The 16,390-nt window shown below is 40.9% G+C and overlaps 1 protein-coding gene across 1 annotated transcript in view; it reads right to left on the minus strand.

The window, feature by feature from the left end:
- Positions 1-598: 598 nt before the first annotated feature.
- The window catches only part of LOC126144128 (hemocyanin-like), a 51,881-nt gene continuing 36,089 nt past the window's right edge, over positions 599-16,390 (minus strand). The window contains exons 10-13 of the mRNA XM_049915472.1: positions 16,169-16,349; positions 9,599-9,735; positions 6,491-6,598; positions 599-1,053 (exon numbers count right to left, since the gene is read on the minus strand). Of these exons, the coding sequence (XP_049771429.1) occupies positions 865-1,053; positions 6,491-6,598; positions 9,599-9,735; positions 16,169-16,349 (615 nt within the window). The 3' untranslated portion in view covers positions 599-864. The remainder of the gene's footprint in view (positions 1,054-6,490; positions 6,599-9,598; positions 9,736-16,168; positions 16,350-16,390) is intronic.

Consider the following 16,390-nt stretch of genomic DNA (forward strand, 5'->3'; position numbering starts at 1 on the left):
ATTGTCATTGAATTTTGTCTTTTGTACCTTATTCGGCTTTAACACAAATTTCTTTACGTTTTTTAAATTTTAATTGTAACATAAAAATTGTACAAGAGTAATAATGCTTTGTTTAGGAAGCTATTGTTAAAATTCTATATAAAGTGATGGCAGAGATGCTGCGATGAGTCAGTTTTGAAGTTACTTTTGGAAGTCAAAGAGATCAGTGACGTCTGTCCGTGTTTTGTTTGCATGACGAGTGTCCAGTTCGGATGTCAATTAATGTGAATAAAGTTTGTGAAGCATGAAAATTTCCCATTCATTCATCAATGGACCAGAAGAAACTTAACTAACATTCAACATGAATCGCTAGAACTGCAATAACTGTTGTTCGAGGAGCATTTTATGATCATTTGCACTGGTAAATAACAAAGTGCTCTTCGTCTTTCTCTGGAGCGAACAAAACAAAAAATGGTAGGAATGACAAAATGAATTAACAACAGTTTTGCTTGAGAGAGATTTATTTATACAATTAGGTAAGAAGTAAACACATATTACAGCGTAGGCAACAAACTATGGTCTTGTGATATCTTCAGTTACTTTCGACCGACCGTATGTTAAGAGCAGATGATGATATCTACAACTCACGCACATTTATTTTTGCCTGGGTGTAACTGTATCGTTAATAAAATACAAATGAGATTCTCCGTTGACAGGTATTGTCTGCCCACCAAATGCTGTACAGTTCATCGACTTTATGATGTGTTTCGGTGGATTTGGTCGTCGACTGCAGGCACCACGATGGCTCTAGTTGTTGAAGCTGTTAATTGTGTTGTTCTGATTGAGTCCGGTGGGCATGTCTGGTTCTCAGGTGGGCATAACTTGCTACTTGGCGTTCTTGATGGTGATCTCGATGACTTTGGAGTTGGGTGTCATGAATTCATCGACAGACTCGATTCTACGGTCGAAGGGGAAGCCGAGCGGCCTGCGGTCGGGTATCTTGCCTTCCAGCACTCCACAGTAGCTGAGGGAGGTCAGGCTCTCGATGTCATCAGGAGTCACCTTGTCGTCAACCTGGAGAGCAGACAAGAATGGTTAGTTCATGTACTTAGTCTGTGGGGTTTCAGGGCGGGGATAAGATATCACGGACCTCGCTAGCATATTGTCTCATTCCTCATAGGTACAGCTTCATAGGGCATTAGCTTCTGATCCCCTAAATCCGAAGCCCTGGAATATATAGTCTACATCTACATCTACATCTACATCCATACTCCGCAAGCCACCTGACGGTGTGTGGCGGAGGGTACCTTGAGTACCTCTATCGGTTCTCCCTTCTATTCCAGTCTCGTATTGTTCGTGGAAAGAAGGATTGTCGGTATGCCTCTGTGTGGGCTCTAATCTCTCTGATTTTATACTCATGGTCCCTTCGCGAGATATACGTAGGAGGGAGCAATATACTGCTTGACTCTTCGGTGAAGGTATGTTCTCGAAACTTTGACAAAAGCCCGTACCGAGCTACTGAGCGTCTCTCCTGCAGAGTCTTCCACTGGAGTTTATCTATCATCTCCGTAACGCTTTCGCGATTACTAAATGATCCTGTAGCGAAGCGCGCTGCTCTCCGTTGGATCTTCTCTATGTCTTGTATCAACCCTATCTGGTACGGATCCCACACCGCTGAGCAGTGTTTTCGGATTGCATTTCCTTAGCATTCTTCCAATGAATCTCAGTCTGGCATCTGCTTTACCGACAATCAACTTTATATGATCATTCCATTTTAAATCACTCCTAATGCGTACTCCCAGATAATTTATGGTATTAACTGCTTCCAGTTGCTGATCTGCTATTTTGTAGCTAAATGATAAAGGATCTATCTTTCTGTGTATTCGCAGCACATTACACTTGTCTACATTGAGATTCAATTGGAATGACTACATACTTAATAACTTTTATGACAAATATAATTACGATTCATAATTACTACAGCCTAAACAGTTATTAAAGCCAACGGCCTGGCCGCAGTGGTAACACCGGTTCCCGTCAGATCACCGAAGTTAAGGGCTGTCGGGCTGGGCTAGCACTTGGATGGGTGACCGTCCGGTCTGCGGAACGCTGTTGGCAAGCGAGGTGCACCCAGCGCTTGCGAGGCAACCTGCGGAGCTACGTGATTGATAAGTAGCGGCTCCGGCCTCTTAATCTGACATACGGCCGGAAGAGCGGTGTGCTGACAACATGCCCCTCCATACCCGCAGTCATTGATGCCAGTTGGCTGAGGATGACACGGCGGCCGGTCGATACCGTTGGGCCTTCCAAGGCGTGTTCGGACGGAGGGAGAGGAAAGAGATAGTTATTGAGGTAACTGGTGACATGGGATACGCAATGAGGAATCGGGGAGTCACGATATTGATGCTGCTGCTCCTCTATTACGCTTTTGCTACCGTCAACTTTGGCATATTGTTCAGGAAATTAAAAAACAAAATTAAAATTAAATTTTCAGATAGTGCACTGAAGTGGTTTGAAAACTACTTTCGAAAAAGGCAGAAGCGTGTTGCTCGTGGGGACGAAACGTCTTCCAGGCAGCAGGTTCCTTCAGAAGTGCCAGAGTGGTTAGTTTTACGTCCACTACTGTTCTCCTTGTATTTCAGTGACATCTCGTCAATTCTGTCCTCTGTAAATTTCCTGTGCCGACTAACTCGGTATTTACTGAAGTGCCAGACCTGAAGATATAAATATTTCCATAGTCTTGATGAATGATGGTCTGTCTTCAGTAGTCAGATGAGACAAAACCTATGCCTTAAGCTAAATGCGAAGAAGTTCGAAGACATTTTGGTACTTCCTCAAAAAATAGTCCACAAACCACTTCCTCCTGTTCTTCTCGACGGTATCACAATACCGTTTCAGAAAGTCACAAAAGCACTGGGTGTTCCTTTGGATCAGCTCCCCAATTGAGGAGAAAATACCGTACAGGAAGATTTCCGTTTACCTCTAGCCTCCCCCACCCGACCACGCCAGAAGCTTCGGGGTACATTTCCACAGGCTGTGGTCCGTATCCTGTTGCAATCACCCGTCCCGCCGAACTTCCACTGTTGCGATGTAATCCCACAGCGCTAGAATTGTAAGTTATAGAAGATTAAAACTAACTCTAACAATTATCAGTGCTTCATACGGCCAATTAGGATGGTTTCATCCGGAGACAAGTTACATGATTGTCATACGCCACGTCTACCTTATCGGCCCTGAGTTCGCGCGCACGCCATTACATCGCGTCAGAGATTAAGTATCTGTCATTTCATTATAATCGCAACACAGAGTCTCATTTATCTTGTAACCCAACTGTACCCATACATACGAGTAAAACAAGAACATTTACAAACTGCTTCTTCGTTGCAACAATCCGCCTCTGGAAAAAAACATCGCCAAAGCATTCACTGTTCTGTTATATTTAAGAAGCTGAAGTGCTTTCTACGACCAATTTCATATCATTTTGTATAAAAATTAATGTAAGTAGTCAGCTTCTCTCTGTCAAGCAATAAAACTAATGCTCCCATAGCCTCCCAGTTACGTTTAGTTCTCTTTTCGTTTCTCAGTCGGTCACGTTTCGTTCTTTCACTCTTCTCTCACTTCTATTGTTGCCAGTGCTTTCACATTAAAGCAACAGCCTGTCGTGCATCTCTCTTGATCTACTTTTCATGGAATAGTACAATTTTTTTCTATTATAGCTATTACCGTTTCCGTTATCTGTGTCCGCCTCAGTCCATTAGCGTTATGGTTATTTCTAAATGTGTTATCGCATATGTGTTTTACTGAACGTTATGTAAAATATGGTGAATGCCTGGTTAGATGTATTCAAGCTTCTGATGGCCCTAATTTTCGCAGAATAATAAAAACATAAACTATAGGGAAAGGTTGGCTATTTAATGCATGACGTAGCCCCTAGTGATGTAATATTCCAGCATGTGTTTCATTTATCTGCCAAATTCCATTGGCAACACTTCACCTATTACCAAAGCAGACCCAACTGTTACATTGGCCACTTACGCCGCTATAACAGAGCAACAACGAGAGAGAACAGCTCCAGAATGTTATTCGTCGACAATATTTTCTCCCTCATCTTAAAATTTGAGAATATGTTGTCCTCGTCCACGTAGTTGGTAGTAGCAGAGTAACAACAAACTAGGACTGACAATAAATAACATTATTCAATAACTGAAGCAGGTCGTCTTTAAGTGTGCATCCCTTGGGAGGGATGAGAGATGAGTTTTGCTGTAGTCTCTTTTGAGGCAGACCTGAGATATATGCAGATGATTTGAATACGGGCCACACTAATGCCTGCTGGTGTTCATAATATTTGTAATATAGTCTTCGGCGAAGTTAGAATAACACAAACGGAATTGGGTTGTAATCTTTTGCTTTGTCAGTTATTAAAACCGTGACCAGTGAAATACATTTAGGAAAAGGCACAGTGTGTTGCTCAAAGTTTTAAAAATTACTCATTAAAATTAGTCCCGCGATTTGGATAACGACTTTCAGAAATTATAGTCAAGTAAAGCACTGCAGAACAGAATATAAGGCCATCTGGCGTTTATTGTAGTGGTACATTGCGGCAGTCTGCTCGTACATGGAAAACAACAAAGGAGACTAATATGCAAAGAAGTTATAAAAATGCTTTCTGTGCGGCCATCATAAAGAAATGACAGCTGCTGATACCTTTATGTAAAGACAAGAGCACGAATAGTCCTTTACCTCTATTAAAAATAATATGCAGTACACGGCACAGTTTAATGTTCCATATACTTAATATAGATTTAATCATCGATATTTCTTGATTTATTATATCATTCGTAATAAAAGCCCGGGTCGAAGGCAGAGGAGATGTAAGTGCTTCGAAGATGACACGAATAGGAAAAATATTAATTACTGAAATTTATTTAATTCTTACAACTTCTTTCTCTGAGAGCGAACATATTTTTCGCTCACTTATCACACACAGCCTCTCTCGTCATGTCGTTTGGAAAGACTCATAAATGGCACATTACTTTGTTGACTTTACATCTTCAGTGACAGTATCCATTTTTAAAACGTATTTTCGTTATTAAATCTTTCGTTTGTTAAACTGGTGTCATACTGGACTGAAAACATTCAAACAATGAGTATTTACTGCAATAAAGCATAATTACTCTTTTGTACAACTCCAGCGTCTGACATGTAAAGAAACAGACCACACAGAAAATTATGAGCAATGGCCTTTTGTTACCTCCGAAACGCAAACGCAGGTAAACAATAGCGAGCAAATTGGTGTCCGCGGAAATAATGACATCGAACTGCTATGGGTGCACTGAATTAATACTTTTGTTTTAATTGTGATCAATAACCCGTCTTAGCCACAGGCAGACAACCTTTATCAATGGAGTATCTTTCTTCTTAAGTGGATGTTCCAGACCGACAGTGTCACAAGAAATTAGAATAGACCAAATACGAAGTAAATCTTAGTATTTTTTTCTGCTATTTTCCCAGAGAGGATATAGCTTACGCAAAGCACTGTAAACTTATGATTTTAATGGCTTCTTTTCAATTAGCTGTCAGATACAGAATCTCGATTTTGTCTTGCTGCCAGTGGGCAGATTGTAAATCTAAACATATTTACAACTTTCGCCAGATCAACTGTTTAGCCACTTGCACAGGCTAAACAACAGGTTGCAGAAAGTTTATCAGATTTATTTTAATTGCTGCAGCTGTTGACCATCTTGGACATACATGCTATATCACGAGCAACTTTTTTTGAAACGCTATTCAGTTTCGACGTCTGTTTTAATCTACGAAAACATCGTACCTTTCTGAAGACAAGTAACAAGTTCCCGATGTTGTAAACGTAAAGTGCAACAACTGGTGAATCCATTAAAACAATTATCAGGTACCAGCTTAATCATATCAACTACGACGGTCGTACTGCATTGAAACGCTGGGATCCCTAACAAGTGTCATCTGATTATACAGTCCTTATTATTGTAGGTCGCTCCCTCTATGGTTTAAGGCACTGCGATAATAAACAGTGAAAATATCAACACGGATATTTTATCTCACGTCATAGTATTTGTGCTACGCGAACAGGAACTGTCGTACTGAGTCCTCGTCAAGTAATCCCAAGTTTTCGGAACCTCCCCTCTCCCTGCCTCTCCTCCTCCCCCAACCATCCGTGACAAAAATTCCTTTTCGTATCAACCTTGTAGATTGCTTTTCTCTCATTTTTATGCGCAGTTTTTTGTACTGTACGTTTAGACTACTTACTAGTGGCAAGGTAACCCTCCACTACGAGCGAACACATGACAGCTCCATTTACGAGGTGTGGCCCATCAGCTGCTACAAGATCCCTGATCTTTCAGTATTCCGGTTTACCCTTTATTGGTTCCATCTCTGACTTCTCAACAAATGAATCTGTCGATCTGTAACTAGTATCTAATATACGTGTCTGCCTTGCTTTTCTATGTGTGTTGGACTAATTATGATGTATACTCACCACGTCATTCTGGTAGTCGGTGACGGTGACGTAAAGCAGGTAGGGCATGCCCTCCTGCTTACCCTTGGGCAGCAACAGGCGGTGTGGGAACCCACAGTGGCGGTGGTACTGCAACAGAATAACGAGTTTGTGTTATTTACTCATCTGATTGGCGACAAGGGGCAGTTCATTTCCGATCAAATTAGGAAGCTTGTTCATTGGAATTAACAAATCGTCAATGGAAAATTTCGCTGAGAAAGCAGAGTAATAGGAATTACTGAAGCAAAAGGAAGGAGGAAGGTTATGCTTTTGCGCCATACTGACCCTGAGGGCGTTAGAGAAACAGCACAAACTCATATACGACAAGGAAAAGCTCAGACGAAAAGCAAGAACAACAGTTGAAACGCTGAGATGATGAGGTATTAGGAAATACCAGTAATTTCTGTAATAAGATGCGCGAAGTACATGGATAGAAAAAAAGAACCTCTCTCGTATTTTAGGTAGTACAGAGAAGCGAAGCAATTGTATTTCACGCATATGTGCGCATAATTAGTGTTTTAATCACAGAACGAAGATCTTGACTATTAACATTAGATTTATTAGTGTCACAAGGGAATTCATGATGTCAGCCGCATCGGGCCTTTACGCGGAGTCAGCGTCGAAACATATATGCCGGACTGTGATTCGAACCCGGGATCTCCTTGAAGGTGTGTTAACCACTGCGTCATCCAGACACAGTCATTCTCTCCATTGTGCAGACCACCTTGGTACGCCCCTCGGCCGACCTACATTCCCAGCTAGAGCCACCTATCCTAAGGCCCCGTCCGTGTCCACGTGCTGTCCATGTCCGAATGTATGGACACCACGCAATCATAGTGCGAGGGTCATTCCAAAAGAAATGCACACTATGTTTTTAATCCATCTTTTATTCTACATGTTTGAAAGTTTTACAGTATGTAGATACATCTTTTAGGAACAATATTTTCATATCTCCACATGATTTCCATCCCTCTCAACTGTCTTACGCCATCTTCGAACCAGTGCGTGAATACCCGCACGGCAAAATTCTAGACCAACTTGTTGGAGCCACTGTTTGGCAACATGCACAAGGGAGTCATCATCTTCAAACCTTGTTCCACGAAGAGAGTCTTTCAGTTTCCCAAAGAGATGATAGTCACATGGAGCCAGGTCAGGACTGTATGGCAGGTATTTCAGTGTTGTCCATCCGAGTTCTGTGATCGCTTCCACGGTTTTTTGACTGATATGTGGCCGTGCATTGTCGTGCAACAGCAAAACATCCTGCTTTTGCCGATGTGGTTGAACACGACTCAGTCGAGCTTGAAGTTTCTTCAGTGTCGTCACATATGCATCAGAATTTATGGTGGTTCCACTTGGCATGATGTCCACAAGCAAGAGTCCTTCGGAATCGAAAAACACGGTAGCCATAAGTTTTCCAGCAGAAGGCGTGGTTTTGAATGTTTTTTCTTGAGTGAATTTGCATGATGCTACTCTATTTATTGCCTCTTCGTCTCTGGTGAAAAATGATGGAGCCATGTTTCATCACCTGTCACAATTCTTCCAAGAAATTAATCTCCACCATTCTCGTACTGTTCCAAAAGTTCGCTGCATACTGTTTGTCTTGTTTCTTTGTGAGCCACTGTCAACATCCTGGGAACCCACCTGGCACAAACCTTTTTTAACGCCAACACTTTCCGTATTCTGCAAACACTTCCTTCTCCTATCCCAACGTACCGTGTCAATTCGTTCACTGTGGTGCGTCTATCAGCAGTCACCAATTCGTTAACTCTCTACACATTGTCAGGAGTGTGTGCAGTACGAGGCCTGCCGCTGCGAGGACAATCCTCAATACTGCCGTGCCCGCTTTCATCACGTAACCTGCTTGCCCACAGACTAACTGTACTGCGATCGACAGCAGCATCTCCATACACCTTTTTCAACCTCTTGTTGATGTTTCCCCCCTGTCTCGTCACAGCACAGGAATTCTATGACAGCACGTTGTTTCTGACGAACGTAAAGTGCAGCAGCCATCTTGAGGACATGCTGTGACGGCGCCACTCACGGGAACAGGTTAAACTAAGTTTGAAAACAAGCGGGAAGGATGTATCTACACACTGTAAAACTTTCACACATGCAGAATAAAAACTCAATTTTTACAAAAATAGTGTGCATTTCTTCTGGAGTGACTCTCATATATATACAACGGTTTACAGTCTTTTTTGTCGCCTTGTCTCGAGTAGTAATACAGAAGAACTGTAACAGAGACTGGTTGTTACTGTAGGCAAACAGTTTCACGTTCTCCCAGATAACTGTGTTCTTAGCTAAATGCAGGTCAGTGGTGGTTTTGTTAACTTTTAATAAATATAAGAAAAACGGAGACCCTGCGAGATAAGGGACTGAACACCACTTTTCAATAGGTAAATCAAATGAAGGAAAATGTTGGAATCCTGCGGAGATAAGTGGTAACATAAGGTATTATTGGTACTAAAGCCATCTTCTAACTGACGTATTTATGGGCGCCCTCGTTAAGTTATTACGAAGACATTTACAACTGGGGCCAGAAAATTTGCGGAAACCCTGATGAAAATGAACTCAATACTCTCACATTTATTTAGGTGGCCGAATAGCTGTAATGAGAAACCTTTCAAAATCTGAGGATCCAGCCAGTGAAGGATAGCTGTAGGATACGACTCTAGAAACAACATGCCAGGTAACCAACATAATCGCTCTGTTCACAACTTACCACACGATTATTATGAACTAGTCGATTATAGGTACAAAATTTCTTTTATGTAACGCGCAATCCATGAATTATATCGCTTTGTCTCTGAAGAAGCTACACAGATAACTAGTAATAAACTGTATGTAACAGTCTCAATGACGTTACTGGACTGTACAATCACATATCTGTATGAATGAAAATCATCCTTTTGATAGCTTTTACGTGTTTAATTTGGATGCCGGATGAAATGTAGTAGGTGTAACAGAAATTAAATTACAAGTTCATAGCTGGTAGTGCCGGCAAGCATTGTCGTCTAAACTTACACTAGGCTTTTTTGGCGGAAAGCGTCGGAGACTTGTGGGTCAGTTAGGTTCTCTAGCCGGACTGACCTTGTCGAGGACGAACTCCTGCTCTCCTCGCATGGCGGCTTGCACGTCCTTGACGAGGTCTGGGAAGCTGCGGGGCTCTGGGATGGTCACCGAGGAGTCTTCAGAGCTGCGGACCACCACGTTCTCGCCCACCCTCACTGCAACATCACACACACACATACATCACACTTCCACTGCGTTCCACACTTCATTTCCGCTGTCTGGTGGGCTTGTCTGCGGGATATCTCTCCCCGACTGGCCTACGACATCGTTTCTCCTGACTAGACTGATACGACAACTGAACGGACACGTTTTCTCTATCATTTGAGCTTGTGATGTATCTTAAGCATCTCTAATATGGTGAGCAAGCTAAAAGAAGACTGTGAACAGTGGGGCATGAAAATTAATTGTACAAAGACTGAATACTTGGCTGTCGGAGGTATAGGAAGGGATCTTGTAATGGATGATGGATCTATAGTGAAGTGTAGCCGTTCATATAAATATTTAGGGACAATCATTTTGGCTAGAAGTGGAAACAACGAGGAAATCAAGTACAGAATAGGGATTGAACAGGTGGCACTCAAGCAGTTACACTCCATTATTTGAAATAAAATAAAGCCAAAAAATTTGAGAAGGAGTATAGACGAAACTATAGTTGACAGCACTGCTCTGTATGGTGCTGAACTGTGGGAAGTCTCCAGGGTCAATGAGTAGAAATTAAAGGCAACAGAAATGGCGTTTTGGAGTCAAAGTTGTGAGGTAACAAGCAGAGACAAAATAAGAAATGAAGTGCTACGAGAATAAATGGGAATTACAAGAGTTATTGTAGACCCAATTGAAAATAATGGCTGACTTGGTATGTACATCTTAGAAGAAAGCCAGAGGAAAGATGGTCCTCTAAAATATGGCACTGGAGACCTACACGACACAGTAAAGGGTAAGATACTTTCTGCATTGGAACGATGAAGTGAGGTGTGCGATGCAGGACAAGGTCATGCAAGAAAAGGACTGGCAGGATGGAAGAAGATGGAAAATTGGATACGAGAGACACTGCAAGTTGGAGAAAACTAGCAGAAAGAAGAGAAGAAGGATATAAATGCCTTGACTGAATTTACAGACAAAGAGTACTGCAAGCGAGGTGAAGCACTGCAGTGTCACGAGCTGCCAGCAAGACGAAAGGTTTCCATCGTCCGCGAGTACATTATAGACAAAGAGTACTGCTAGCGAGGTGAAGTACCGCAGTGCCATGAGCTGCCAGCGAGACAAAAGGTTTCCATTGTCCCCGAGTACATTACAGACAAGTGAATTGCGTAGGTTACTGGAGAGGGTATATGTAAATGTTGAAAATATTGAAGTAAAGATGAACATTTAGTACAGAATCAATATTTTCATGAACACGATTGTTCGCAATATCATTTAAAAGCCCGCTTTAAAATGGTAGTTTTGATGAACCATTTGTGTGGCAGTACACAAAGGTAGATCAAGTAGAACACTGCGTCATAATTTCCGTTTCAAATACAACTGACAAAAACCCTCTCTGCTTCAAATACTGAAGATCAAGAGGCATCACTAGGACAATCCAGAACAGGTACTAGGTGATCATACAGACTATAGTTAGTCTCCATTCCCTAATTCTGCCAAACCCCACCTATTAGCCAATCCACATGTTGTCTTTTCAGCGCCACTACCAATGCATTTTCCAGTAATCTGTTTTAATTAGGACTTAATTATTTGTATGTTTCGTATCAACAGTTAATTTCTTGGATATTTTTAAATTATTTGCTTTGTCTATGTTGTACGGAAGTGAAACGTGGACAATAAATAGTTTGGACCAGAAGAGAATAGAAGCTTTCGAAATGTGGTGCTACAGAAGAATGCTGAAGGTTAGATGGGTAGATCACATAACTAATGAGGCGGTATCGAATAGAATTAGGGAGAAGGGAAATTTGTGGCATACCTTGACTAGAAGAAGGAATAGGTTGTTAGGACATAATCTGAGGCATCAACGGATCACCAATTTAGTATTGGAGGGCAGCGTGGAGGGTAAAAATCGTAGAGGGAGACCAAGAGATGAATACACCAAGCAGATTCAGAAGGATGTAGGTTGCAGTAGGTACTCGGAGATGAAGAAACTGGCACAGGATAGTGTAGCATGGAGAGGTGCATCAAACCAGTCTCTGGACTAAAGACCACAACAACAACAACAACAACAACATGTTTATGCTGGTATACAGAATAACATATTTGCCACTGATGCTAGACAACTGTGAGACAACTCGAAACCGAGGTCGCAAAAGTAAGTAATTAGTGAAAGAAATGGCAAAAAATGTTTTTCCCTTTTATTATGTTCCAGAAAGTAACCACAGTGAACACAACGGAAGATCGTAAGCCCTTGGTTTCAAACTCACCCGATTCTTTCTCTTCTTTCGTATCTTTCAGTTGTACCTACTTTCGGGAGAATATCGCCGTCGCCTGTAATAGTTGTATCTTTACCAACGACTATCTACCCTTCCTTTCCTATCATTTTCTATAAATGAAGTTTTCTCGCAGTGTACCACGGTGTGTTGAGTGACACCCTTTTGTTTTCGTCAGTTTTGAAAGTACTGAAATATTCTCCCTTCCATTATAATGTTCCAGTCATTAAAAACCATTTGTTCAACTGTGATATCCATGGAGTACTGTCGTCCGAAAGTAGGTTGAGGATTCGAATTGCTATCGTTCCAAATGCGAATTTGGAATTTTAACGCTTTGTGGTCTCTCTGAAAGCTCAAGTAAGGCTTCCATGGCGCGAAGATGCCACTGGGTTTAATTATACAAATGCACAGGCGTGACTAAAGTAGTTGGAGCCTGCGGCAGACTTAAAGTTGCCGGCCGTCCGCTACCGCCCCCAGCCGCCCCCTCACGCACAATCCCCTGCCGACCTCCCACCATTTCTTGATTACTACTCACCGTAACCTACCGCTCCTTGTTAGTTTGTTATATTTGAACGCACCAATAAAGCAAAATCGCAATTTACGCGCTTCAGTTAGTTGTTGAATATTTTAGGTAAGAGTAATTTTAAGTCGGAGACTCTTTGGTTGTCTGTTTCAACAAGAAGTCAGCAAGATTTCAATTTCAAAATCCAAACTAACCAAACCTTCGAAAATTGCAAGTTATTAGTGATATGTAATGATTCGTTGTTCAAATTATTGGTTATAGTTAAGCAAAAGGCAGTCATCTTAATAACTCTTTCTTCATAATGCAGGTTCACAACATGGAACAGTACACTGTCTCAAGTCGTATTGCTTGCGACAGTAACGCAATTCCTTTTTCAGTGATTAATTGGCGCTCAATGCGAAGTCTTAGCACAGTGCAATACAGTCACGACACTGTCTGGTTCGAAAATTGTTACGGTTTGACTGCTGGAGCGACACTAGCGCTCCAAACGGTGAGAAAGAAGTCACATGCGTCGTAAGGACAATATTTGCTTGCAATTATTTTCTATTTAAGTAACGAAATAGTTGTTATATTTTTGCGCTCGTGGGTAACTAAATAACCAAGAGACATGAAGTAGCTTCAGTACACGTACAAACAGCCAAGTCACACTGATTCAGTGACACGAGCTAGAACCTATTCATGAGGAAATACTGTCGAATGTGTGTATATTTGTAGCTTATTCCGCTGAAAGCAAGAGGCTATAAACATATTTCATGCATGAGAAACGTATATTTATGGTGCCTGTTCTTGCTATCATAGTCACTTTCTTTGACACTTAAAATTTTTTTGTGGAATCCAGTGATTCGGACATTCTCACGCTTCACTCGACTTTCTAATACAGGCATATTTTTGTAAATGTATTTAAGATTTTGTTCCGTTTGTGTCTCAGATTCAGCAACAACTGTGCAATAGGTTTCCTTGGGAAGCAGTTATACTGATTTTGACGATATATTATCACAGCTCTCTGGTTTTCCCTTAAGCTACAGTTGTAGTGGATTATTTGATACGTTAAATAACGTAGATATTACATTCCACATAGGTTTCATACTTTCCACGTTCAGTGATTTGGCTGAAAGTGTAGGGAACAAAACTCTGCTTTTTTGGGTAGATATACGACGTCTTTCAGCAGAAGGTCAAGTCTTCTGGTGTATACGATCAATTTTTTGTTAACGACGTAATTTAGTAAATGTGTCTAAGTTACAAGAGAATAGTATTCAACTGTCTTGTAATGAAGTGCTTTGTATCTCTCAGGGTCCATAGGCACCTAAATAATGACAAATGTTGTGTCATTCTTTAGTTACTGTCGATTGTTACGCCACTACATACACTCCCAATTGTAAAAACTATATTACAAATCAATATCAATGTTAGTATTTACACTTATCCGATGTCTTATTCAAAAGTGTTGATTGCTGGCCGCTTGAGGCGCTGCTATCAGTGTGGTAACAAAAACAAGAGAGAGTGTCACGATTGTTATCTTAGACTATTGTCTTAGCATGAAACAATACACGCGAAATACACTCTTTTCTGTTCTGCTGTGATCGCTTACTTCGAATAATGAAAATAGTTGTATCCAGTAGCCAATAATAAGAAATGAAGTTCTGTGTGCCAAGTGGATTTACCATAGATCTGTTGCTCATCACAGTCCAGTCCGAATCTCGTCATTAAATCCTTCTACGGGATTATTCGTTAAGTACCTCCAGTGTTTCAGAAGAAGATTATGTGTAAAGTACAAGACGTACAAAAGACAGGCACATTTCATGGATAGAGAATACTTACAAGTATTCTACTGACGTTACATGTCCTCAGTACCGTTTGTGACACGGCAAACGCCAACACGTGCGTTCAGTTCTTTGAAGTAGCTGATGCGAATTGCTCGAGAAGGCGCAACAGTCTGCTTTGGAAATGTATTAACTGAGTTACCTCTCTGTAAGCGTGAAATAATTTGATGCGACAATTATGTAGCAGATGATTTGGCTGCGCCCTAGTGCAGCTACGTCGTTGTCGTATTACGAATCGATATTTGGTGAGATGCTCTACCTACTGAAATATATCATTTTTCTGTAGGTCCTTTAGTTATCATAGAGTTATCTTCTTAAATTTCGGATGTTCCTGTAAATAGCTCTGTGTTTACCTACTCATCCCCCTTTTTAGTTTCCTCCAATCCTTTCTTTTCCCTTCTTCTTCTACTTTTCCCTCATAGTTCACTCTCTATAACTTCCCTTTTTTTGCCGTTCCTCTTTTTTCATGATACTGAACTGCATTAACTGGATTTTGTTAGGAATGCCGGTTTCGGGCGTAAGCCATCATCTGGTACCTAACAACAGAACATTGCAATTTATGGAACCACATTAAGACAACGCAAATTGGTGCCTAGAAATCACATAATAATATACTTTCGAAAATCACTTAAAACATTTCATTTGTCATGAATACTGAAACAAAAAACACACAATATTTTAATCTACGTAAAACAAGAAATGAAAAACTCATTCTTAGCGTTTACAAGTGCGGCAAACGTCCTAGTCATATGAGATGATAACAACAAAGACAAAGTGACTTGGTATCACGGCCCAAAGATTTCGTTATGTTGAAGATATACCTATGAAGACATATCGATACGTACATTAATCAGTTACAAAATCTAACAAATAACGTAATGAAAGCTAAATCTTATCTCCACTATCGTCATGTAGCACACTATTTTTTATATAACAATCATGTCATTCTGACACACAGAAAAAGGCATAATGGAAAGCATACATCAAGGTCTAAGGTGGCCAGATCACTATTTAAAGACTGGAAACGTAACACTGTATAAATTTTGGTATTCTACAAATTATAGTACAGAATAAAACAAAAACGAGACCCAACATAAAAATGGTGCAACAACAGTCATGCACTTAATGTTAGTGACAGGATAAGGTGAGAGCTTGTAATTATGTGGTTCATCCAAGTTATTACATATCCGATCCATAAGCTTTTCCAGCGCTGTATAACTTTCTAACGAGGTAGAAAACATTCACAATATAAATTATCCTGTTAACGTACAGTAAAAGCACGAAGTGTGAAGACGTAGGTTACTGGAATTGCTGAATCAATGGTAATTAGATCAACAAATTGTACTTATCTCCAAAGTATGTTGAAACAGTAAAAATCTATCTTGATGACTAACCATTTGAGTAACATCAACAGGTTATTTATCAAACAGTATGTACTCAAATACTGAAATTCCAAGAATAAAACTCTACCTATATTAAAAACTGACGACAGATAGAGTCATGTAAAGAGCATAATTTATCATATGTCAAATCAGTTTTATTCGTACTCAGAAATTTAATACGAGTGGACTGTTATAACCCACTGTAAAAACCAAAATCTGCCACGTGCATCATCTTGAAAATGTGTTAACTTAGTAACAATTAGTCTTGATGACTAACCATTTGCGTCAAACGTATAGAACAACCTGCAGACAAATAGAGAAATTTCAAGAAATTTTTTTCGCGTATTACAAAACTGCGCTAATGACGGAAACGGCCAATGGCACGCGCCGCGGTTGTTCTGAACTAATTACTCCACTGTGTAACTATGCAGGCAGGCAGAGCAGATACTCACACTTGACGGGGAACTTGTCGAGCTCGATGGTGCTCCAGCGGAGGTCTTTGAGTGGCACCTGTTGGCCGAACCAGTTGAGCTTAGGCGCCAGGAAGATGCGCACCAGACCATTCACCTCGCGCTCTGACCTCACGGTGATGACGTAGCGGAACGGTTCGTGGTTCAGGCGGTTCACCACAGCCTGCAATCCAAAAGGGTTACATGACTAGGATGATAGCTGCT

This window comes from Schistocerca cancellata, chromosome 2 (genome assembly GCF_023864275.1).
Source record: "Schistocerca cancellata isolate TAMUIC-IGC-003103 chromosome 2, iqSchCanc2.1, whole genome shotgun sequence".
NCBI lineage: Eukaryota > Metazoa > Arthropoda > Insecta > Orthoptera > Acrididae > Schistocerca > Schistocerca cancellata.